Genomic DNA, 23,121 nt, shown 5'->3' with positions numbered 1-23,121 from the left:
GCTAGGATTGTAATCCTTTCAATAACTTATCATATCTTATGTCTGAATGTTTAATGTACCAAAATATTTAATAAAATTCACATAGCTATACTATTATTTACTATATATAGCTATTCCGGCCCAACCCAACAGACCAAAGATTCGGGTTCGGATGTCCGACCGATCCGACGGTTTACCGAGCCCGAACCGGGAGGTGACTTGCACGTCACCTCCCCTCCCACGTGAACTTGGACAACTGACAGAAGCTTTCAGATGTATGGGCTTGGCCATCAAGAGCCCACCCGAAGTACAGGCCAAGTACGGACTATAAAGGGGGAGGGACCTATCCCTCCCCAAAGGTACGTCACCTAATCCTAACTCTAACAGCCGCCTCTTGTACGGACACTGACTTGAGCGTTGGAGTCCTTGCAGGTAGCTTCACCTCATCCTCAACCCGTCAGGCCAAAAGAGTCATTCACCAGAGCTCTCCAGCACCCATCTCCTAGTCTCCCACACTTTTACTACCACCAGATCCAACCATACTCGTGCATCCGAACAATAGCCCATTTAAATTCATGATATAATATTAACAAAATAACATCATTTATTAATTATAAAATAATTGAAATTTGTGAACTCATATCACAGTTTATTACAACAATAATAGACCTTCTTTAATTGTCTATTTTTCAAGACTTAATGACAAAAACAGCAACATTAGTTACTAACAAACATACAAGAACAACCAACATATTAGTTTTTTTTCTTCCTTTCTATATATGCCAATTTCTTCTCCAACTTAATCAGCTTCTGTTCCACTTTATTCTTGCACAAATACTCTTTCACATTATCAATTTTACTGTCACAAATTAATTTTTTGTGCCTCTAATTTATGTAACATGATCATTAAGACAAACAAAAATTTTACAGTGGGATGGATAAAAAAATTCAATTAACTACATCAATCTACTTCAAGATTTATATAACTATCTTACCTTAAAGAAGGGACACCCAAAAAATAACCTGTTGGGGTTAATTGATGTCGTGGATTTGTACAATATAATATACACTCCACATTTGCATATTGGAGCAATGCTATTCTTTTCGTCTCCATTTTGCACGCAATGAATGATAGAGGACAATGAGATTCGTTGCATGCTCGAAGAAGCTTTTTCGCTTACCACAAAACACAATCTTAAACACAAAAAATTCTCTGACTATAATGCTGCAATAGAATCTGACTTCAATTTGAAGAGTTAAGACAATTCCTAAAATAATACTTAAAGATACATAATAAACTTATCATTAGTAAAAAATTTGAAATTTTTTATTTAATAAATATAAAACAAGTACATTCTATTTCAAATAAAAACTTTTTAATAATTTTAAGATATATTTTTAAGACACAAAATAAATAAATCTAATTAAAATTTATGAGAGACTAATTTACTACAATTTTAAAAGTTTAGGACACATTTGTCTTTTTCCCATAAATTTATACATGAGTATGCAAATGACAGTTCCCAATTTAGAGCATAAATGCAGTTTAATGTTTACACCAGTATGACACGCAAAGCCAGTTTCGGTATTTATTTTGTGTTCTTCAGCTTATGTGTTGGGCAAGAAACTAAAGAAAAGCTTTCTATTACCTTCAAAAAAAATTCTGGCAAGCAAGCTAACAAAGTAAGCTAGAATAAGATACTTTCCCCTACTTAGCTTATTTCTTCAATCAGATCAGAATAAATTGACCTTTTCCAGTGATTTCCAGTGATTTCTATAACAAAGTAAGCTCCACACTCAAAAGTCTCAAATAGACGCTCTACCTTCCTCTTTCTTTTGCCCTCAATATTCCTTTTGACTATAAATTCTCTCTCTCTCTCGACACACAAAAACATGTATTCATCTCTTGTAACGCCTTTATTATAGCGGAAGATGCCATGGGCAACCTCATAGCCAGAAATAGAAACAGTAGTGCTCGAATTTCAAGAAACAATACCAAAGGAAGTGGTGGAAGAAATAATAGTAATAATAATTCTTCAGCCATTGACAATAGACCTTTATCGTTATCACAATTAAGGCCACCGCGACAGTTAGCTCCACCACAGTATCCTTCGCTGCCGCTGCCTTTACTGCAACCGCAACAAGCACAATCCATGTCTAGGGCACAAAATAAGTCAGGACAGGAGGGATCAGCAGCCATGGGAAAGAAGGATGCAGCAAAGAAATATGCTTTGATTAAGGATAATTTCACTTCTCTTGAACAGGTTTTGCTCCTTTGTCTTTATTCCTTCTCATTAACATGTTTAGTGTAGGTTCGATTAGGGGAAAAATTACACATTTGCCTAATCAAAATATACTCTTATTAGTGTATTTTTTTGTTATTTCCGTTTAATCTATATGCATATTGTGAAAACAAAATTCAAGAATTGGATTTATGGATAAAAATATATATAAAACTAATTTAATTTATGAATGTCTCCCTATTGCTATATCACATTCATCCTTAGAAATAGTTAGAATATGTACGAATTTCTCTGTTTTCCCAAGCTTTTTGTGCTGATGATTCTCTTGTTAGTTCATTCTCACCTATCATATGTTTTGGTTCATATGTCTCTTTCTTTTTCATCTTCTGATTTTGAAATGCGACAATGAGATATTTTTTAGTTAACTCCTAGTCTGGGATATTTTTTGAGATAATTTGAATAGTATAAAATGTTGGAAAATAGATGACCAAGTCAAATTGCAGTTTTATGTGGTAGATTTTTTTTGGGTGACTTATGTGGTAGAAATTTAGTAGCTCAATAAAGTCAACTTAAATTTTTCCAAAAAAAATTAATAAAATTGAAGTATGATTTTTTTATGTATTTTATTTAATATAATTGAAAAGTTCAAAATCTTATAAATATTTTAATTTTTTTAATATCCACCTACTTTTTGTTACCAAGGTAAAGATATTAATCCTATGTTTGAGAATTAAATTAATTTTATAACTATTTCTTGATATAACCATTAATTAAGTATTATATATAGTTAATTTATGTTTAATTTATCTTGCGGTTTTTTACATAAGTAAAATAAAAAATTTGTCAGAGGCTAACATGTCTTTCACATCTTTCAAAGTTATTATATTAAAAACTCACGACTTTTGAAGTAAACAAGATTTTAAATTTGGCTCTTGCTTTTAAATTTCAAATTTTATCTCTTGAAGTTAAAAGTATACTAAATTGTCAAAGGGAGACAGGTGAACTTAAATTCTAAATTTTGGCAGAAACTTACTTTTTTGTGTTTCTAAGTATCTTTCTTGGTCTTTGTTAGAATCATTCAATATTTATTAGCATGATATCTAGTTTGAATAAGTATATTTGTTTTTCAGAATTAGAATTTTTTTTTTTGGGAAAAATTAGGATTTTCTTAATCCATTTTGAATCTCAACAAAATGTTGGATTCTATTTAACTAGCAAGTCTTTTCCTTATAGACCGATAATCCAAAATTAGATATTTTTTAAAAATTTTCTTGTCAATTGTATTATTTCTCCCCCTAGTGCTCTTGTTATTGTAAAAAATAAAGATTCAGTTAAAGAATCTTTTAAAGATATTGAGAGAGTAAAAGTAAAAAAATTCAAGAACTTGTATTTAATTAATGCGCTTAGCAAAGAATGTAGTTTTGTTTGGACAACAGTTGCTCTCAGCACTAGAAAATCAATATTATAACAAGGATATTTTCTTGTTAATGAGTTATAGTTCAAATGGCATATGATATCATATATATATATATATATATATATATATATATATATATATATATATATATATATATATATATTAGTTTAAAAAAATCATATTTTTACTATGAAGTAATGTCATTTTTATTTATTATTTCAACAACCATGTCCTACAAATATTATGTCTTATCATCAATTATATTTTATTTTATATAATCAATTTGTTTATAAAAAAATATTTTTTTATTTTTTTGCATTCTATTCATATGTTTGCATATATTAATATTATTTTCATTCTTTAAATGTTTGTGACGTAAATTGATATTTTTAATCTTTACTTAAAATATTTTTTAATTTCATACTTATCTTATCATCAATTATATTTTATTTTATATAATCAATTTGTTTATAAAAAATATTTTTTATTTATTTGCATTCTATTTATATGTTTGCATATATTAATGTTATTTTTATTTTTTAGATGTTTGTGACATAAATTGATATTTTTTAAGCTTTACTTAAAATATTTTTTTAATTTTATACTATTCGTTATAGTAATGTGTTTTGCATTCATCAATCCTTAGAATTCTAATTTCCTACCTTTTGTGTTTTTTTTGTAAATAATTAAAAAAATGAATGAATGAGAATGAAAAACATATAAAAATGTTATATTAAATTTAAGAAATTTTTTATAATTAATATAAGATATTAAAAAATAAAGAGTAGTAAGAGTCTTAATATGTATACGTTGTAGAATTTGAATATTTGTAACTTAAATTTTTTATAATATCGTTGTTATTATGACACTTTTAATGTATATTTATTATATTTCATTAGTATTTGATGTTTCAATTGAATAATAATAAATAAGAGTTTTTTGTTTTAATTTTTTAAAAATATTTTATTAAATAGTGATTGGTTGATTTTAATTTTTTGTCAAATTATTAGAATTGCTGATGTGGCATCATTAACAAAAAAAAAAAGATAACTTAAATTCATTATAGAAAAAGTTGGTATCAACTTTTATATATTATAAATAGATAGATTGCTTGTACCTTTATACATATGAGAATGAACCAATATTTATGTTCTTCCATTCTATCAAGCTTCAACCATATTCTATCATGCATCGTGCATCGTGCATCATCCCCCATTAATAATGCTGCTTTTTCCAAATAATGCTTCGTGAAAAATGTTTAATGAAACCAGAAAGCATATACATTTTTAGATAAATATATATATTATTGGATTATTTTGATGTATAACACAATCCATAATTTAATAATAATTATTTTTATCATCACCAAGATATAATGCTCTCCAGCTTTCGGGTGTGTTTGTAACTTGAACTTTTATTTTTCCTTAATGTGAGTTTGGTTGAAAATAGATATATATTATCTACGGCTCATAAATCATAAATTCGTTAACTAAAGGTTTTGGGTTGAAATTTGGTTTTAACCTTATTCATTAGTTCAAATTTTGTAATATAGACTTTTAAAAAAATAAATAAATAAAATAAAGTTTCTAATATATCATTTGTGTTCAATGAATCTCGCATCAAATAAAGTTTCTCAATTACCCGATTACTTATACAGGTTACAACTGCCTTAAGGAAAGAAGGTCTAGAATCATCAAATCTCATCCTTGGAATTGATTTCACAAAAAGCAATGAATGGACTGGTAGGTTGTAGCACGTAGATTTGGATCCTCTCATGTTCATATATTCACGATTGATTCAATTACTATATATAGTAAAATAGAAGTAAGCCAAAAGAATAAATAATAAGTAATAGAAAAAGATTCATGAGGATATGTGTTATTTTAAACCTTGAGAGAATCCTACGGTTTCTGACATGAGAAAATAAAATATGGGTTTTAAACAGTTTGATTTTAAGTGTTGGGTTATTAAGTTATTATGAAGCCAATGCAACCATGTTGTTATTGAAGGCAGAATGTCATTCAACAATAGAAGCCTGCATGCCATTGGAGAGACATCAAACCCCTATGAGAAGGCCATCTCTATTGTTGGCAAGACTTTGGCTCCCTTTGATGATGATAACTTGATTCCATGTTTTGGCTTTGGTGATGGTAAGTCCTAAATTGACAAGTTTAATCAATTTGACATCTTGTTCAATTTTACTTATTTATTGTGCAGCAACAACCCATGATCAAGAAGTGTTTAGCTTTCACAGTGATCATACACCTTGTCATGGTTTTGAGGAAGTTCTTGCGTGCTACCAAAAGATAGTTCCAAACTTGAAACTTTCAGGTTATTTTCATATGTAGCTTTTTTTAAGCGTGTCTCAGGATAAAAAACAAGACCAAAAAGTTGTCTATATCCTTGTCTCCACTGTCCTTGGTATTTGTCTCATTCTCTAAATAGGTTTGTATTTTCCCGTTTTTCTAGAGACAATTACCAAATGCCAAACGAGGCCTTAGTTCAGAAATGATTTGGTTTTTGTTTGCAGGACCAACTTCTTATGCTCCTGTGATCGAGGCTGCAATAGACATTGTTGAGAAAAATCACGGCCAATTTCATGTGTTGGTTATCATTGCAGATGGGCAGGTACATAGTTAATGCTACCTCATTATGTCTCTAATCTTATTCATATGAGTTTGTTTGATTTGTAAGGTTACTAGGAGTGTCAACACTGAAGATGGAGAACTGAGTCCTCAAGAACAGAAGACAATCAAAGCTATAGTTGATGCAAGGTACACATAGATAATCTTACACCATTCCTATTAATGCTTATACCATTTTGTTGTTTCCAATCTTTTTAATTTCTGATATCAGTGAATACCCCCTTGCAATTATTCTGGTTGGGGTTGGTGATGGTCCATGGGAAGACATGCAGAAGTTTGATGACAAGATACCGGCGCGTGGTTTCGACAATTTTCAGGTATAGAACTTACTTGCAGCTGAAAGTCTACATTCTTTGCCAGCACTCTGTTGCAATGAAAATATCCTACTTACCCTTTTATGCAGTTTGTTAACTTCACTGCCATAATGTCTAAAAATATTGGCCCCTCTGAGAAAGAAGCAGCTTTTGCTCTAGCTGCTCTCATGGAGATCCCTTTCCAATACAAAGCAACCCTTGAATTTGGAATACTTGGGTATGATCCTTGTGACTGGTACTTGAGTCTATATTTTTTAGATCTATGTTTGTTTAACTGAATTTTGGAGTTTGGACAACAGACGTGTAACAGGAAGAGCGAAGAAAATAGTTCCAAAGCCTCCTCCAGTTCCTTATTCCCGGCATGTAATGAGCAATGCACAAGCATCACCAGCAGATGATCGAAACCAAACGGTATTTCTAAAGAATCATGTCTCCAAATACATGAACACATAGCAGGGTCTTCTCTTGTATCATCAAATATTGCATGCTCTATTATTTATGCAACCAATTGAATTTTGTAGGCCTGCCCTGTATGTCTCACCAATGCAAAGGAACTGGCTTTTGGATGTGGCCACATGGTGAGCCTCATTAAATCCCTAACTCTTTTTTCATCAGGCTCTATTTCATATTTTTCTCATGATATAACTTGTTAAAAGTATGAGATAAATATAGAGACAGGCAAAATATTCTGTCATTATGAGACAAAATGACTTGATTTCAAACAACCTATTTTGTCTCTTTATATTGTCTTTATACATTTTATCCTGAGATACATGCCAAACACAACATTAAGCTAGCGTTTGGTGGAGAGACAGAGACTGAAAGACTGAGACTGAGCGACAGAGACTAAGAGATAGAGACAGAAATAAATCTCAGTATTCTGTTTGGTGCTAAGTGGGAGACAGAAATTAAAACAAGAATGAAACTCTAATTTAATTTGTACAAAAGGTAAAATTGGAATTAATTAATTGGAATGAGAGTATTTTAGGTATAAAATGTTATTAAAGTTTCAGTCTCTGTCTCTAAAAATTTCAGTCCCATGTGTCCTCATTTTTTGGAGGTACTGAAATACTGAAATTTTAATCCCAGAGAGAGAAATTTTAGTACTAGTCTCTGTCCCAATACCTTAAAACAAAGACTACCTAAGAAATGTTTGGTTACAGATAAAAACGACATCTTAAAGTTATTTATTAATAGTGGTTTTTAACTTCTAAGTTCTAACTATATATATATATATTGGGGGAGCAGACTTGCAGAGATTGTGCATCAAGATTAAGTAATTGTCCCATATGCCGTGAGAGGATCACTAGTCGTCTCAGGGTATTCACTGGCTGATTAGTAGAATGATGATGGTGTGGCTTATTAGGTTCGTAGGAAATGTACTTATTTGTTGTAACATGATACCTTGTTATCTCTTCAAGGATGGTTTCAGTGTGCTGAAATGTGGATGTGCAAAATTCTAATTTGTTCGTGTTTTTGCCGCCTCAGTAGTAGTTCATTTCAATTGGAATCCTCACCCATTCCTAATAAGTTTTATCAATCTAATTGTTAAATTGAGATGTTTAATGGCATATGGTCATGGTTCTGGCATATGGATGTTTAATGGAACGTTGCTTAGTCTAGTTTGGTCATGTGTAATCACTTAACTTTTAACGTGTCATGACAAATGCTAATCTAATCGTCGAATATTACTCATTGGTCAATCTATTAAGATTTTATACTCTGAATTTAGTTATATAGTATTGAGCTTGTCGCATTCGTCCTTAGTAAATTTATGTAATGTTATGCGTTTGCGTGAGTAAAATACACCGTAAATATATATAAGCATGAAATTAAACAAAGTATATTATACGAGAGACGCTGCCGTAAAGACGCAAAAAACGCCTTTTTTTTTAAGATATTTTTTAATAATTAAAATTTAACACATATAATCACTTAAATTATGTTATTTTTATTAAAATTAGGTCACACAAATTAATTTGACCGAAAAATAGTGAATCAAATTTTAATTCCGTCTAAATTAATATTATTTTTTATAAAAAATGACTACAATACTCCTATTATATAAATTTACTAAAATATTCTTATTATATATATTAATTTTGAGAATTCTAAATTCTAATCCTTTTCTTCTCTATAGTTATAGGGTTAAAATTTAAAGTTTTCAAAATTAATATATATATATATATATATATATAGGGATATTTTAGTTGTATTTTATAATAGAGATATTGTAATAATTTTTATAAAAAATATTAATTTATACCGGTTTAAAATTTAATTTATTAATGTTTTGTTAAACTGATTTATCCAGTCTAATTTTAATAAAAATAATATAATTTAATTGATTATATGTGTTAAATTTTGATTTTTAAAAAACATCTTTAAAAAAGATGTTTTTGATATCTTTATCTAAGTGACTCCCTTTATTTAATTATATCTACAAAAATGAGCTGTGTTTTGATAAAAATGCTTGATTGCTAAAGTTTTATTAACTTTGCTAAAAGAACACATTAAATTTTTAAATTACCTCTACTATAATAATCGTTAACCTCTTAAAACCCTCACACAACTTCATTAACAATAATGAAAACTACCGTCACTCCGTAACCTTCTTCATCACCCTAAACTACTTTTCACACTCTTCCAAACTCATGACAAACAAAAACGCCCACTATGAGGAAGGAAATGCAAGTTTCGTATTTAAATAATCGTGAACTAAAAGTGAGAATTTTTTGGTTGAGAATAGAAGATGGTGATGAATAATTGCTTGAAGAAAAGCATGAGCTGTATAAACAGAATAATAAAACAAAAGAAAATGAAAATGAAGTGAAATCCAAACACGCGAGTTAATATTTAGATTGGCATTGAAATTAGGCTAATTTTATTTTATATGGGTTAAATATATGTGTAATATGTTATTATTGAACAATTTGTTTGAAGAGAGAAAATAAATAATAAATTGGAGAATTTAATTTGTACTCTTAAATTTTTTTATTTTTTAAAACAAAAATTAAAAATTTCGATTTCAATATTAAAAATTTTTTAATTTTCAAAAATATAAATTATATTGTCATTTTGTTAGAAACTAATTTATTAATGGAGTAAAAATTAGTAAAATTTAATTATATTGGTATATGATATGTTATTCACATATGTAGATGTGTCATGATCAGTCACCTGCAAAATGCAAGTAATATTTTAGGTGAAACAAAAAAAAATAAACATGTAACTACAAAACACAAGTTGCGTTTGGCATAGAGGGACAATCACGTATCGAAACGTGTCCTATGTCCCCTGCATACAGATAGGATCAGCCGGGTTGACCACCTTAAAGCTTCCTAAACACAGGCTGCGATTGGCAAGCGGCAGAGGCAAATCGCAGATTGCGATTGGCAAGAACATCGCTGCATGGACAATACGTGTTGGAAGAGAATGCTGAACTGAGTCTTTAAAATGCAAAACACAAGTTGGGAGGAAAGAACCAAAAATTTGATTTCATTGAGGGTTTGTTAAAGTGACATTGCAGGAGTATTTTGCATTGTAGGGTACAAGGATTTAGGGTTTTAGCGAAGGAGAAAGAAGAATAAAAGAAGGTTTAGGGTTTTAGTGAGGGAGGAAGAAGAATAGAAAAAGGATAGTTTTATTGAGTGAAAAGTGAAATTAAGAGAAAAAAATGGTTCATGATTTTACATTACCTCAAGAACATATTATTGAATATTTAGATCATTTTTAATGGGTAAGTATTTTTTTAATTTTATAATGAATAAATTTATTTATTTATATTTTATTTATTTATATTTTAACTGTTAATTTTATTGTTAATTTCATTATTATTGTTGTTGTTATATGAGTAATTATTATTATAATTAAGTGACCCAAAAAAAATTATTATTATAATTAGTATATTGTTAATTTTTTATAATACTATTTATGATAACTAATAATTTATTATTAATAATAAATTATTATTATTTTGTTTTTATTATTATTTTTAATATATTATTAACTATTATTATTAATATATTAATGTTATTAATCGATTATTTAAAGAAAAAACAAAAAATGGTACGGCTCATATTATTATTATTATTATTATTATTATTATTATTATTAGTATTTTCGGTATATATGAGTAATTAATATTATAATTAATATATTATTATTTTTTATAATGATGTTTATGATAAAATAATAATCTTTTATAATGCTGTTTGTTATGACAATAATAATTTATTCTTATGAACTACGAGTTTATATAAATACGGAGTCCTAAACTTTTTTAAGAAGTTGAATCCGATGTGTTTGATGTAAAACATGTGCTACGTTCTTGGTGATGACTATGCACTGTTATTGCGAGTTATTGCTGAGTCGATGGAGTTATGCCGATTAGAAATAATGCCCACACTGTCAATGGTAATAACATATCTCTACAAATTGGTTAGGAAAAACTTCCACGTATCTACCGTCTCACTCTTGACTATCGCAAATGCAATAGGTACAATATTTTGGTTCCATCTAGTGTCACCGCAACTAAAAGTGCACATTATATTTTCCGTACAAGTATGTGTCATCAACTTACACTAATAGTTTGCAGTGTCTAAATGCTAGAAGTTTCAAAAAATGCGATAGAGAACTCTTACACTTTGAACCTCTTCACTATCACAGTAAACGGGAAGCATTTTTATTTGAACACAAGACCTTGGCATCTTCGCAATCATTGCTTTTAACCATACTGGCAGAGTCTGGTAAGAAACTTCCCAATCACCGAAAACTTTTGCCACAGATTTTTGTTTTGCCAACTAAGCCTTGGAGTTACTTACAGTGTAGTTGAATCTGGATTGAACTTCTTCAATAATAGACTTCACCTTCATCGACGGGTCTGCTTCAACCAACGGCCTAATAGCATCTATAATTGTGTTTGAGTCTAACTTGGCATGATCTTGTGAAATCGTCCCCATTGTGTTTGCCATTGTATCTCATGATCTCCCAACAACCTTTTTTTCAAATCAAACCAGCTCGGATAAGCCAATCGCACCCTACAACGTAACCCTTGCATTTTGCATAGAATGTCTACGACTCAAACTCATACACAGTGTAATCAACTCCTCTAGAGATAATGTAGCTTTTGATTGCACATATAACCGACTCTCTAGAACTAAATTCCATTCTGATACTAAACTCATCATCTTCCATCGCAACATTGACTTCACCTACGACACGCAAACCACCGTTAGTCGGACAGGCAAATAAAATAAATGGTAATGGTAACTTTAATTAATAACCATAACATACCCATATTCGCATACTCAGAAAATTTCGGGGCATGCATGACTTCGAGATCCAGAGTCCGCAAAAAAGACAGAACACCAAAGGGGTGGTGCTGACTTACAATCGCATGCGCTTCATTTTATACCGCCGAATTGCCTACTAGGTCTCCGTCATCGTTTTCGTCATTGACTTCATAATTGGCTTCAAACTTCTCTTCACTGTCGTTGTTATCTTCCCAATCTAAATCCTCAAGCTCATCAACATTGGCCTCCTCGCCAACCGCGCCCATCCCCATATGCTGTTCCAACTCAACGTATAACTCTATCATCGGCGCGTGAAATTGGGTTTGTTGATAAATATAGAACATCTGCTGCATAAATGCGTCATCAGTGATGGACATTATTTGAAACTGTATCAACCTACCGAATACTTGTACAGGATTTCTGTACAAAATATTGCTCACCCTTTTCGAAATGTGACTTTGTATGTTCTCACAAATGCTATTTTGCAACTCTACAAAACTCATGGTGTATGGAATAGCAAATGAAAACAGATATTCATAAACAAAAGTCACTTCTTCGTGTGTGTTTGATATAATCTCACTGTTATAATACACTCGCAAATTTACAATACCTTCTATAACCTCAACTTCAACTAACCTGACTTTTTTGATACAACTATTTGCCAAAAAAAAATTCACAAGTATGAAATATATGAAAGAAAGAGGAATGAGAGCAGAAGTGAGGTAGTTGGGGTGAATTGAGTTTCATATTTATAGGTAAGGCCTGTACAAAACACAAGCTACGTTTTGTAGTTTTCGGTAAAAGCAATTTACATATTTAAAATATAACCTGCGTTTTAGTATCTCAAAAAAATAATAAAAAAATTGACTGACAAAAAATTGAAAAAGCTAACTGGAGTAAAATGCAAGTGAAAAAACAAAACGCAGGTTACGATTTTACCTGGCACTATAACATAGTGTAAATATTTGATACACGTCTATTTCGTTGAGTTACACCATAATTATTTTCATATTGAAAAAATCAGCCCCATTTTGTAATTCATTTAAAAAAAAAATAAATCAGTATATCTGATTTTTGGATATTACTGTGCAACCAAATAAGAAATTGGAGGCACCGAATTTTTTAATCCTATACCATTAAAAAACACATCTCCTATCTCATCCTTTTGTGATACACACTCCCGTGCAGCATATAAAAAATAATAAGTGCTGAAATTGTTAAATTTCCATTGTAGAATTGTTGATAGCTCCAAGGGGTGATGCACCAACAATCTCCCTCCAAAATCAATTAAGTGATAAACCAAATATCAAAAAGCATTTTTAGGCCAGCCTCATACTAGAAGTGTTCTTCATATTTGTCAATTTAATCCCCTTTTTTATATTTGAGATTGTGTTTCAAAACAACAATGTTCGAGTTTATCATCAAGAAAATAAATTAAACAATTTAGAGTAAAGTATTGTATAGTTTTTAATATTTTTAAAAAAATAAAATTCAAGAAAAATAAATTCAAGAGTAAAGGACATTTTCGTCCTTGACCTTTTTTTTCGCGGACATTTTCGTCCTCAAGCAATGGAAAATACATTAAAGTCCCTGACCATTGAAAAACGTAGACATTTATGTCCTTCCGTTGAATTCAGCCGTTTGCACTGAACGGAAAAGGCTGAGCTGGCAGAGGTGGCGCTGAGGTGGCACGTAACGGAAGCCAGGTGGCATGGAGCATTTCATAACCGGACGTATAAATCCCTGGAGAGATGAAGCATTTCGTAACAGGACGTATAAGTCCCTAGAGACGAAAACGACGCCGTTTCGTCTCCTCCCCCATCTGCCCTTTTCTTCTTCCTTGGTCCCTTTTCCCTTCCATTCTTCTTCCTCAGCCCTTGCCTCCATCACCGCCGCACAGCCGCGCCTCCGTCAGCCACCATCAACGCCGGCGACCTTCTCCTTCCTCTCTTTTCGCGTCTTCTTCCTTTTCTCACTCCCTTGCTCCCATTAGTCTCTCTCTCCTCACCCTCCTTCTTCCACCCACCGTTCATCCGTGACAACCTTCTCGGCGACCCACTACCGCCACGCCGCCGCCTCTCTGCAAAAATTAGTCTCAAATCTCGAGGGGTTAAGGTTTTTCTCCGCACCAACAATAATGAACAGTGTCGGATTGGGATCCTCGAACCTCTGCATAAATGACACTCTCACTGACGACGAGCTTCGTTCGATCCTGGCGATGGTTTCACATGCTTGCTCGAATTGGACCTTGCCCAGTCCGATTTGGTCCTCAATTTGCATAATTGTAAAGGTGAACTCTTTTTCCCTTTTTTTCCCCATGTTGTTTTTGTTTGTTTTGCGAGAAAACCGTTGAAATTGACCTTTGGGATGTTGTTTTTCTTCTCATGGGGAGTGAAAATTTCAATGAGATTCACATGGAATGTTTTTTACTTTTCCCCCTTCATAGATCAAGGAGAAGGACACTTCGTGATTTGTCAAGTTCTGCGTTCCCTAGTGCAAGCATTGGTAATTGATTCATTCATTCTCTTAACTGCTTTTATATTGTTGAGCTAAGAGTGATTTCTAAGCTGTAAAATGATATGCTTATTATTACAGTAAGAACTTGGGGATGTTGTGGGATGATTTGGAAAAAGCAATTGAAGAAACTGATGAAATAGAGATTGGGAAAGTGGATTGCGGTGATCATCAAAGGAGCTTTATGGCATATGCTTATAATGTAGTGTCGCATGTTTCTTAAAATCTCATGCTATGTTTGAGTCTATTCTTCACTCTGCTTCTACATTTATGAGTTCAATGATCGATATATTTTGTTCTTGTAAAATTCTGAATTGCATTTGACAGTTAATTGAGTATCAACACTGTCAAGACACAAGTGCGTGAATGGAGAAAAATATTTTTGAATGGTCTTGGATTATTAGATATAATTTATGTGTGATTCTTTACTGCTTTATCTAATTATCTAAGCAGCCATGAATGAAGAAAGGTATTCTTTAACTCAATGAAAAACATCATCATGGCTTTTTTCACCATCAATTATTAACTGATTTATCCACTTAATTATTTATTTGTTTTACTTGTTGGATGCCTGTATTATCTATTTCCCATTGCACTCTCACCCCATGTGTTAACCAACGTTTGAGGAAGCATTAATAGATCGAATTTTAAGTTTACATGTTTTTTGAATTGCCAGGTTCAAGGGATGTTGATCATTGAAGAACTTTCTTTTGGAAGAAGCTGATAAGGCAGCAACAAATGCACAAGCACAACAACTAGATAGTGATAGAGAACTATAACTACTTTTTGAGGTATATCTTTTGCTTCAGCTTTATTTTTATATTCTCTGTCTGGACCCTCCGGTGTTATCCCTCGATACATGGAATGTTTTTTGACAAATTGACCTTTGGTGAAGGCTGGCAAGAGAGAGAGACTAATGGGAGCAAGGGAGTGAGAAAGGGAAGAAGACGCGAGAAGAGAGGAAGGAGGAGGTCGCCGGCGTTGATGGTGGCTGACGGAGGCGCGGCTGTGCGGAGGTGATGGAGGCAAGGGCTGAGGAAGAAGAATGGAAGGGAAAAGGGACCAAGGAAAAAGAAAAGGGCAGATGGGGGAGGAGACAAAACGGCGTCGTTTTCGTCTCCAGGGACTTATACGCCCTGTTACGAAATGCTCCGTCTCTCCAGGGACTTATATGTCCGGTTACAAAATGCTCCATGCCACCTGGCCTCCGTTACGTGCCACCTCAACGCCACCTCTGCCAACTCAGCCTTTTCCGTTCAATGCAAACGGCTGAATTCAACGGAAGGACATAAATGTCCACGTTTTTCAATGGTCAAGGACTTTAATGTATTTTTCATTGCTTGAGGACGAAAATGTCTGCGAAAAAAAGGTCAAGGACGAAAATGTCCTTTACTCAAAATTCAATAGTAATGTTTTCAAATAAATTAAAATAAACATATGCTAACTTTTTTTTTTCTCTTCATCAAAGATAGGGAAATTTTTTTCAGTCAAATTAGCCCGACAAAATCAAAGAACATATGAAACCCAACAAAACAGGTAAAAAAGCCCACAAACCAAACTACATCTTCAGAAATATTCAAAGACAGAGAAAACTAGATCTCAGAAATAGTCAAAGACAAAGAGAAAGCGGTCAAGATTTTCTAAAGTGAAAAAATTGGTAAAATAAGGAATTAATTATTCTTAAATTAAGATAATGAAATACACATTTTATGAGAATTACAAAATCAATAGTGATTAATCTTTCACTTTACCACTTTACCAACTTTTTTCTTTAGAAAATCTAAATTCAAGAAAGAGATATCTACAAGAAACAAACAAATCAAAAACACCTAGCAACAGAAAATAGATTGTTGCAATAGGAAGAAAACAGAATTAATGCCAACTTGAAATCAAAGGGAGTGTGAAGTATAAATATCCCCACTAAGCAAGAGAAAGAAATGTAATTTTAACTTTCTATTTGTATTTTATTCATTCAATAACCATTACTTCAGCCAGGGAAGTTTCTACGAGACCAATTACACTGAAGCGAAGGTAAGACATAAAACACAAGTCCTCCTATTTTACAGCGCAGCCATATCATACCTTTGTAGCTTAATAGCTTTTTAACTTCTATCTATATGTACAACTACAACCTGGGCTCTCTCGCTTTACAAAGCATACTAACAATAACAATTAATGTTACAACTATTTTTTTATGACACGAGAAACTACTCCTAAAACATCTTGCTACAACTTCAGAAGCTACACTTAAACAATACTGCTATTCCTTCGATTTCATTACTCTTCTTAGAAATCTCTTTAAGTCTCAGGCAACCATGGTTAAAGCCTTCCCTTTGTCTTCTCCCTTGCAATTCATATTTTCTAAATAAGTCTTCACAGATTTGTTATTGGTTTCAAAGATGAATGACATGCCTCTAATCTGTACGCAAGCCATTTACCTCGAATTATAACGCTCTCAAGGTATACAATAATATTTGAGCATTGTAAATTGGAATATATATAAATAAACGTTACTTTTAGGTAGAAAGAAAAGGCGATTACCTCGATCAAACAACTAGCACTAAGACCCCGCAGCTGTCCTGGAGCAACCTCTTTGCCATTCAAGAAGATAGAATTCTTGCCAAGATTTTTAATAATGAAAGAGCCATTTGCTTCCATCCTTATTAAAGCCTAATGGATAATAAGTAGGTGTCAAAGTTGAATCACTATGAATTTGAATAGGGAAATTAAAAATTATGAAGGATATGATAAAAAATGTCTGGATATCTTATTATCTGGGTCCTTACAAGTGCAATGTCCATTGCATCACGAAAATCATGTAGATGCAGACACCGTCATGGTACCGGTAGTTACTTCAATTACCATAAAAACACACAATAACACCGTCACATTAAAACTAGAGATTTTCCTTCTCCAGGCATATACAGATCATTTAATTGTGATTCCGATACTGAAATAAGTTCATATATTTTCCTTTTCAAATACAACAAAGTCTTACCAACTGCCCCCTCCTCCATCCACGCAAAATGAAAATCTATGAAACATAAATCACATCCAATCATAAAAGCTATCCATGCACAGAAATTTTGCACCTGAAGCTTTTGAGAAATCTTACTTGTCGTCTAGATATTTTGTTAGCACACCCTTCTCTTCTCAAGTCAATATCAACATGTAGGTCATCAGTTCCTCTTCCAAGTATGACCTGTTAAGTAGAAAGAAATTGCACAAAAGCAGAGAAGAATCAATTATACTTGGAAATAACATCACAAACTAAAAACAGCAGCCCAAATCAGGAAAATAACATAACTAAAACTTTATATTTTAGTGTTGAGGAACACTAGATCAACAGAAGTATTGCATTTCACTTCAATAGAGTTCAATTTGTTCAGAGATAATGCTAGTCTGGTTCTGTTTTGTTTGCAATCAAAGCGAAAGCATTAATTGGCCTACAAGATAACAAATCACAGCATGGGAATCCAAAGTGAAGGTAACATGCATTACAAAGAGATCTTAGTATTTCACAACGTTCAACAACAACAACAACCATTTTCTCACTCGTACAAGGTCACTCATCCACATTTTAAAGAAAAACAAGAGGTCAAAACTCCATAAATTTACCTCGCTCTTGTTAATATATTGCTTCAGATTACGCCCATACAATACAGCAAATGCCCCCCGAGATGCAATGGCTCTTTGCATAAAGGACTGTGCACATTGCTCCAATCTCATGATGGTCCTCTTGGTCTCAGCATGTTGATATCTCAACACTGGAGTAAAAGATTAGAAGACAACAGCTATCATTAAAATAAATTCTCTGAGAAAAACACATTAATAAAACTTCAGAGGATAACCCACGGCTCTATTTAAACCCTATCTGTTGACGATTGATATTGAAAACTTTAATTATGACATATGGAAAGCATATACTATAAAAAAAAAAAAAAAATGCTCATTGGGTTATAAGCAAACTCATTGTATCCAGTGAAAAAGTTCTAATCAAATCATGAAAATCCATTTTTGTTAAACACACTTCAATATTCAACTTCTAACATTTTTTGAGGCATAAATTAAAACCTCAAACAAAACTGTGATTATTTTATTTTTGCATGTGTCAGATAAGTTACCTTCTCTGCTTGCACTTGTATCTTGATCAGTCGGACATAAATCCATTTCAAGAATCTGAACAAGAGAGATCCAGGATATGAGAAATAACAAAGTATGTAGTATAATTGCTATTCAATGCAACATACAATAATTACCATTGCCTCAATATCAGAAAAAGAAGGAATTTCATTATCAGAGTCATCTTCGTCATTATCATCATCATCAGCCTCCCTTTCCTGATTGAGAAACAATGACTTTACTTCAGATTCGGGTAAATCCTTTTGTTGCCCTGCCCTTGAATCTGCATGATGTTTTGCTGAAGCCGAAGCAACACTTTCCTGCTTACAACATACAACTTCAATGAACTTTCTTAATGAAAGAAAAATCATAAATGACTTTCCTAACAAGTTTTGCACGTAGTTATGAACTACTGATGGAATTCATGCATTAACCTTTTGTTTTGGATGTCCATCCATGGCTGTCAAGATAGCAGCATGAACTAATCTTTTGCGAGTTGCGTTAATACTGACACTGTTGCTCTGACTAGAAACTGCTGAAATAGGGTTCCTTCCAGGATTTTCAGCTCTCGTAACAACACCGACAGGTGGCTGAGTTGAATTTATATTTGGCACTAACACTGCCTTAACTATCTGTCGCTGGGAAGACATTGAAGAGTGTGAATTATTTTCTTTCTTCAAGCTTCTATCTAGTTCCTTTTTCATTTGGTTATTAACAGATGAATCTGTATAACCTGCATCCTTGACAATTGGTTGGGGTTTCCTAGTCAACAAACAAGGAACTATAATTGACGAGTCTGCACTGTCTTCAGATGGAACATCAGCGTCCTCGGCATTCAGGAAGCAGAACTCACACTCTTCACTGGGTTCCCGATGAGGGGTTCGGACCGAAACAGATGACACAGCATTGTTACAAGGATCACAATCATAAGGCACGTCACCACAACTGTAGTCTAATGGTTTGGCAACAACCACCAATCCAGCTGTAGATGAATTACTGGGCATTTCACCAGCTTTGACCATCATATCCACCTTCCGAGATTCGCAAATATCAGAGGCATCATTTCCCTGAATTTCACAAGGAGAGCTCAACAGAAGCGAATCAACGTTCTCATAACAAGGCTCATCCTCGTTTGATAAGTTCGAAAGTGGACCAGAAAGGCGCCTTTGGTCCTCTCCCGACATAGATGCCAAAGCATTCGACACATCAACTGCACATTTGCCTTTCAAACCATGGGAAGGGGGAAGCGTTGTTGCCCTTGCTTCCTCCCCATCGCGATCATTTCTTCTAGGACTCGCTTCGACAGGCATGGCCGGTGCTGGCACATCCTCAATTGTTCTCCACAAAGGAATATCGCTCATAGAATGAGACAACACAACATCCTCCAATCCAGAGTAACTCCCATAACCAACCAAATTATTAGCAACCGAATTATTATTCATATCCTTATCATTATTATCATTATCTAAAGTTACAATTCCCCCGGATTCAACCTCGCCCTCACGCTTAAGCTTAACCAAATCCAATTCATCATGTACTGCCTCGTCGAAAGAATCAAGAGAGTGAAAAACCTGTCTGCAAAGCCTCTTCCGCATGGCGTAGTACTGCTTCCGGATGCTAGGACCTCTCTTCCGCTTGGCCGCCACAACACCAACGCCATTGTGTGCGTCACCAATTGTTCCTTCCTTAGCGGACTTTCCGGAGAGCTCCAAATTCACCATGGAAACCGAAGCCTGGGCTGATACGTCCGCGTCATAGAGAAGAGAACGCCACCTGTCTCGCAATTCAGCAATAGAATACTTTCGCGAGAATTGAACCGCTCCTTTCGCCAGCGATTCCAGCGACGCACCTGCCTACACAACCACAACCACAAATATGTTAGGAATTGAACTGAATTGCGCGAATTAAACACCAGACGCAAGGGTTTGGTAGCTTAAGCCGCGGCAAGAGAGAGAGAGAGAGAGAGAGAGAGAGAGGTACCTCAACGGCGTTCTTTAAGAGAAGGTCATCTTCGGGGATCCAAGGTGGCAAAACGAAGACGTCCATGGCGAAAGGAGAAGGGAAATGGATCTGAGCGTTGCGTTGGGTTCGGGAATTGGGGAATTGCGAGCTACGATGGTGATTGGTGAAGTGGTGAGTGAGTGAGGAGTGGTCAGTGGTCAGAATTTATAAGGCGTGGCGATTGGGGAGAGAGAGAGAGAGAGAGAGAGAGAGAGAGAGAGAGAGAGAGAGAGAGGAATGATTTGTGAAGGAAGAAGGGATGGGTGTGGTTTGTGTGGGAGAGAGGGTGGTGAAGCTCGTGAGCATGGGTGTCGTCTCTACATTGTAGAGCGGTTACAGTTACATGTTTAGAAGAGAGTCATATTCCACGGAATGATTCCCTTTTCCCGGTTTACCTGCAGGGGGCCAGGGGCAGTGCCATCTCCATGACCATTCTTGTGCTGTAACTGTAAGTGTAAGTACGGCCAAATCTATCCATTATCTATTATTTATCTATTAAAATATAATTAAAATCAGTTTTCACTTAATAACATAACTAATATTGCATTTTCTCCATGCTATTTTTCAATAATTCTTTTAAATTTAATTAATTATCATTAATTCATTCAATTAACTACTTGATTTAATTTATTTGAAATTTAATATAACAATTAGTAAAATAATTGATAAACAAAATCAAGAAAAAAAATTAGCTTATTAGTAATGACAAAAATAGCAGCGAAATAAATTTTTTATTTTGTGAATTTATTTATTTTGAATTTTTTTGGAAAGTCTTTGACTTATTAAATTTTATAATTCCAATTCAAATTCTATTTTAATGATCTCATAATTGACGCATTATATCAATTCTATCTAAACTAAAAATATTGATTCTTACTCTATTTTTTTTTCCTTATTCATAATTTTATAGCCGATTAAATCTAAATTTCTCATAATAAAATGATTCTAATCAATCGATATCAATATTTTATATAAATGTATTATATAAATTTTTTAAGCGTATAAATAATTTTTGTTTATTATGTGATCTTCACTATCTAGGTTTGAAAACAGCTTTTTTTATGAAGGTTTTTAAAGGAAGTTCACAGTTCTATGAACTTTTTAGGAAGATGAATTTAAACGATTCACAACTATGAGCATTACATGTTTTTCAATTTCGTTGAATGGTAATTCGAGCAAAACTTTTCTCCCTACAAGAAGATTAAGACAAGGGGATTCTTTATCCCTCTTACTTTTTTATCCTTTCTATAGAGATTTTATCAAATATTTTACATAGTTTAAAACAGGAGACTAATACAAGAGATTAAAATAGCAAAAAATAGTCTAAAGATTTATCATTTTTTTTGCAGACAATAACATCTTCTTTATTAGAGAATTAAATCGGACAATACAAACAGTTAAAAAAACTATATTTTTCTACCAAAATGCATCAAAATAAAGAATTAATTTAGAGAAATTCGAGTTATCTTTTAATTGAACATATTTTTTTTTGTTTTCTACGGTATCTCCCAATTTAGGAGGTCAATGACTAATTCGCCGCGTTACTGAACTTTATTTAAAGGTTTGTCGTTAGCCAATGAATTGCTGCATACACAAGGCAGGATCCGAACCCCGACATTTACTTAAGCGAACTAGTGAATTAACTACTAGATTAACCCAACTTAATTTTTAACTGAACATACTTACTATAGACAGATGATCACTTAAGATTGGCTAGTGATTAAGACGGTAGAAAACACTCTAAGTATCTTGGGCTGCCAACTTTTGTAGGTAGATCCAAGAAGCGGGTTTTTGACTATATCCAAGAGCAAGTTGAAAGAAATTCAAATGGTGAAAAAAAAGCTTTTGCCCAAAGCAAGGAAACAAATGTTGATCAATGAGACTAGACCAAAAAAAAATGTTGATCAATGAGTGGCTCCAGCAATACTTACGTACATTAATGGATGCTTTCGACTACCCTCTAGACTATGCTATAACATTGGAACCATGATAAACAAATTTTACTGGAGAGCAAAGAATGGAAAAAGAAATTTTCACCAAGTGAAATAGGACAAAATATGCGTTCCGGAGCAAAATAAAAGATTAGGACTCAGGGATACTGAGGCTTTTAATATGGCCCTCTTAGCAAAACAAGGCTAGAGATTAATGAAAAATACAGAATGCTTGGTAGTTAAAATCATTAGAAGCAAGCACTACAATAGGAAAAATTACCTAAACTCATACTTAGTATTCGCACCAAGCCATAGCTGGAGGAGTATTTAGCAAGCAAAAAGAGTTTTGGAAAGGGATAAATATTGGAGAGTTGAAAACAAGAGAAATATAAAATATGAAAAAATCCACAATTACCAAAGCAAATTTGTTTCAAGTCCTGGAGCTCCCATCCTCCCAAAATTCAGTTAGAACCAGACTTAATAGTGTCAAATCTTATGCATATAGGTGGAAGAAGTTGGAATGCATAGTTAATTAGGCATATCTTCCTACCTTTTGAAGCCCAATAGATAATGAAAATTTCAATATCCAAAATAGAACAACTAGACAAATTTATTTGGAAAAAAGCAGGAGATGACAATTTTAGAATCAAGCTAGTCAGTC

The 23,121-nt window shown here is 33.1% G+C and overlaps 2 protein-coding genes across 4 annotated transcripts; one reads left to right on the top strand and one right to left on the bottom strand.

Annotated features, from left to right (window-relative positions):
- Positions 1-1,401: 1,401 nt before the first annotated feature.
- Positions 1,402-8,220, top strand: LOC112789643 (E3 ubiquitin-protein ligase RGLG4). Its single transcript, XM_025831619.2, has 11 exons — positions 1,402-2,243; positions 5,297-5,381; positions 5,649-5,789; positions 5,857-5,970; positions 6,170-6,267; positions 6,334-6,413; positions 6,496-6,601; positions 6,688-6,815; positions 6,898-7,009; positions 7,120-7,176; positions 7,847-8,220. Exons 1-11 carry the CDS (start codon positions 1,917-1,919, stop codon positions 7,931-7,933), a joined length of 1,335 nt encoding a protein of 444 aa, XP_025687404.1. The 5' UTR covers positions 1,402-1,916; the 3' UTR covers positions 7,934-8,220.
- Positions 8,221-16,346: 8,126 nt separating this feature from the next.
- LOC112789626 (uncharacterized) lies at positions 16,347-21,005 on the bottom strand. Of its 3 annotated transcripts, XR_011880916.1 has the most exons (9): positions 20,509-21,005; positions 18,963-20,381; positions 18,666-18,848; positions 18,531-18,585; positions 18,025-18,173; positions 17,405-17,608; positions 17,193-17,258; positions 16,948-17,076; positions 16,347-16,825 (listed from the first exon to the last, which is right to left on the bottom strand). XR_011880916.1 is itself a non-coding variant. In XM_025831594.3 (8 exons), exons 1-8 carry the CDS (start codon positions 20,572-20,574, stop codon positions 16,712-16,714), a joined length of 2,202 nt encoding a protein of 733 aa, XP_025687379.1. In that variant the 5' UTR covers positions 20,575-21,005; the 3' UTR covers positions 16,347-16,711. The 3 variants fall into 3 exon arrangements, 1 of the variants encoding a protein (XP_025687379.1); XR_011880915.1 differs by having other exon boundaries at positions 17,193-17,608; XM_025831594.3 differs by lacking the exon at positions 17,193-17,258 and having other exon boundaries at positions 17,522-17,608.
- Between the last annotated feature and the right edge of the window lie 2,116 nt (positions 21,006-23,121).

Source organism: Arachis hypogaea, chromosome 1 (assembly GCF_003086295.3).
Source record: "Arachis hypogaea cultivar Tifrunner chromosome 1, arahy.Tifrunner.gnm2.J5K5, whole genome shotgun sequence".
In the NCBI taxonomy this organism is placed as follows: Eukaryota; Viridiplantae; Streptophyta; class Magnoliopsida; order Fabales; family Fabaceae; genus Arachis; species Arachis hypogaea.
This window is presented reverse-complemented; position numbering and strand designations above follow the sequence as displayed.

Excerpts from the sequence above, each read along its gene's own strand:
- LOC112789626 (XM_025831594.3), bottom strand. The coding sequence starts at position 20,574 with ATGGACGTCTTCGTTTTGCCACCTTGGATCCCCGAAGATGACCTTCTC. Across the intron at positions 17,609-18,024 it reads AATATATTAACAAGAGCGAG|GTCATACTTGGAAGAGGAAC; the intron begins GTAAATTTATGG and ends TCTACTTAACAG. Across the intron at positions 17,077-17,521 it reads ACAAAATATCTAGACGACAA|GCTTTAATAAGGATGGAAGC; the intron begins GTAAGATTTCTC and ends ATTATCCATTAG.
- LOC112789643 (XM_025831619.2), top strand. The coding sequence starts at position 1,917 with ATGGGCAACCTCATAGCCAGAAATAGAAACAGTAGTGCTCGAATTTCA. Across the intron at positions 5,971-6,169 it reads TCCAAACTTGAAACTTTCAG|GACCAACTTCTTATGCTCCT; the intron begins GTTATTTTCATA and ends TTTTGTTTGCAG. Across the intron at positions 6,602-6,687 it reads GTGGTTTCGACAATTTTCAG|TTTGTTAACTTCACTGCCAT; the intron begins GTATAGAACTTA and ends CCTTTTATGCAG.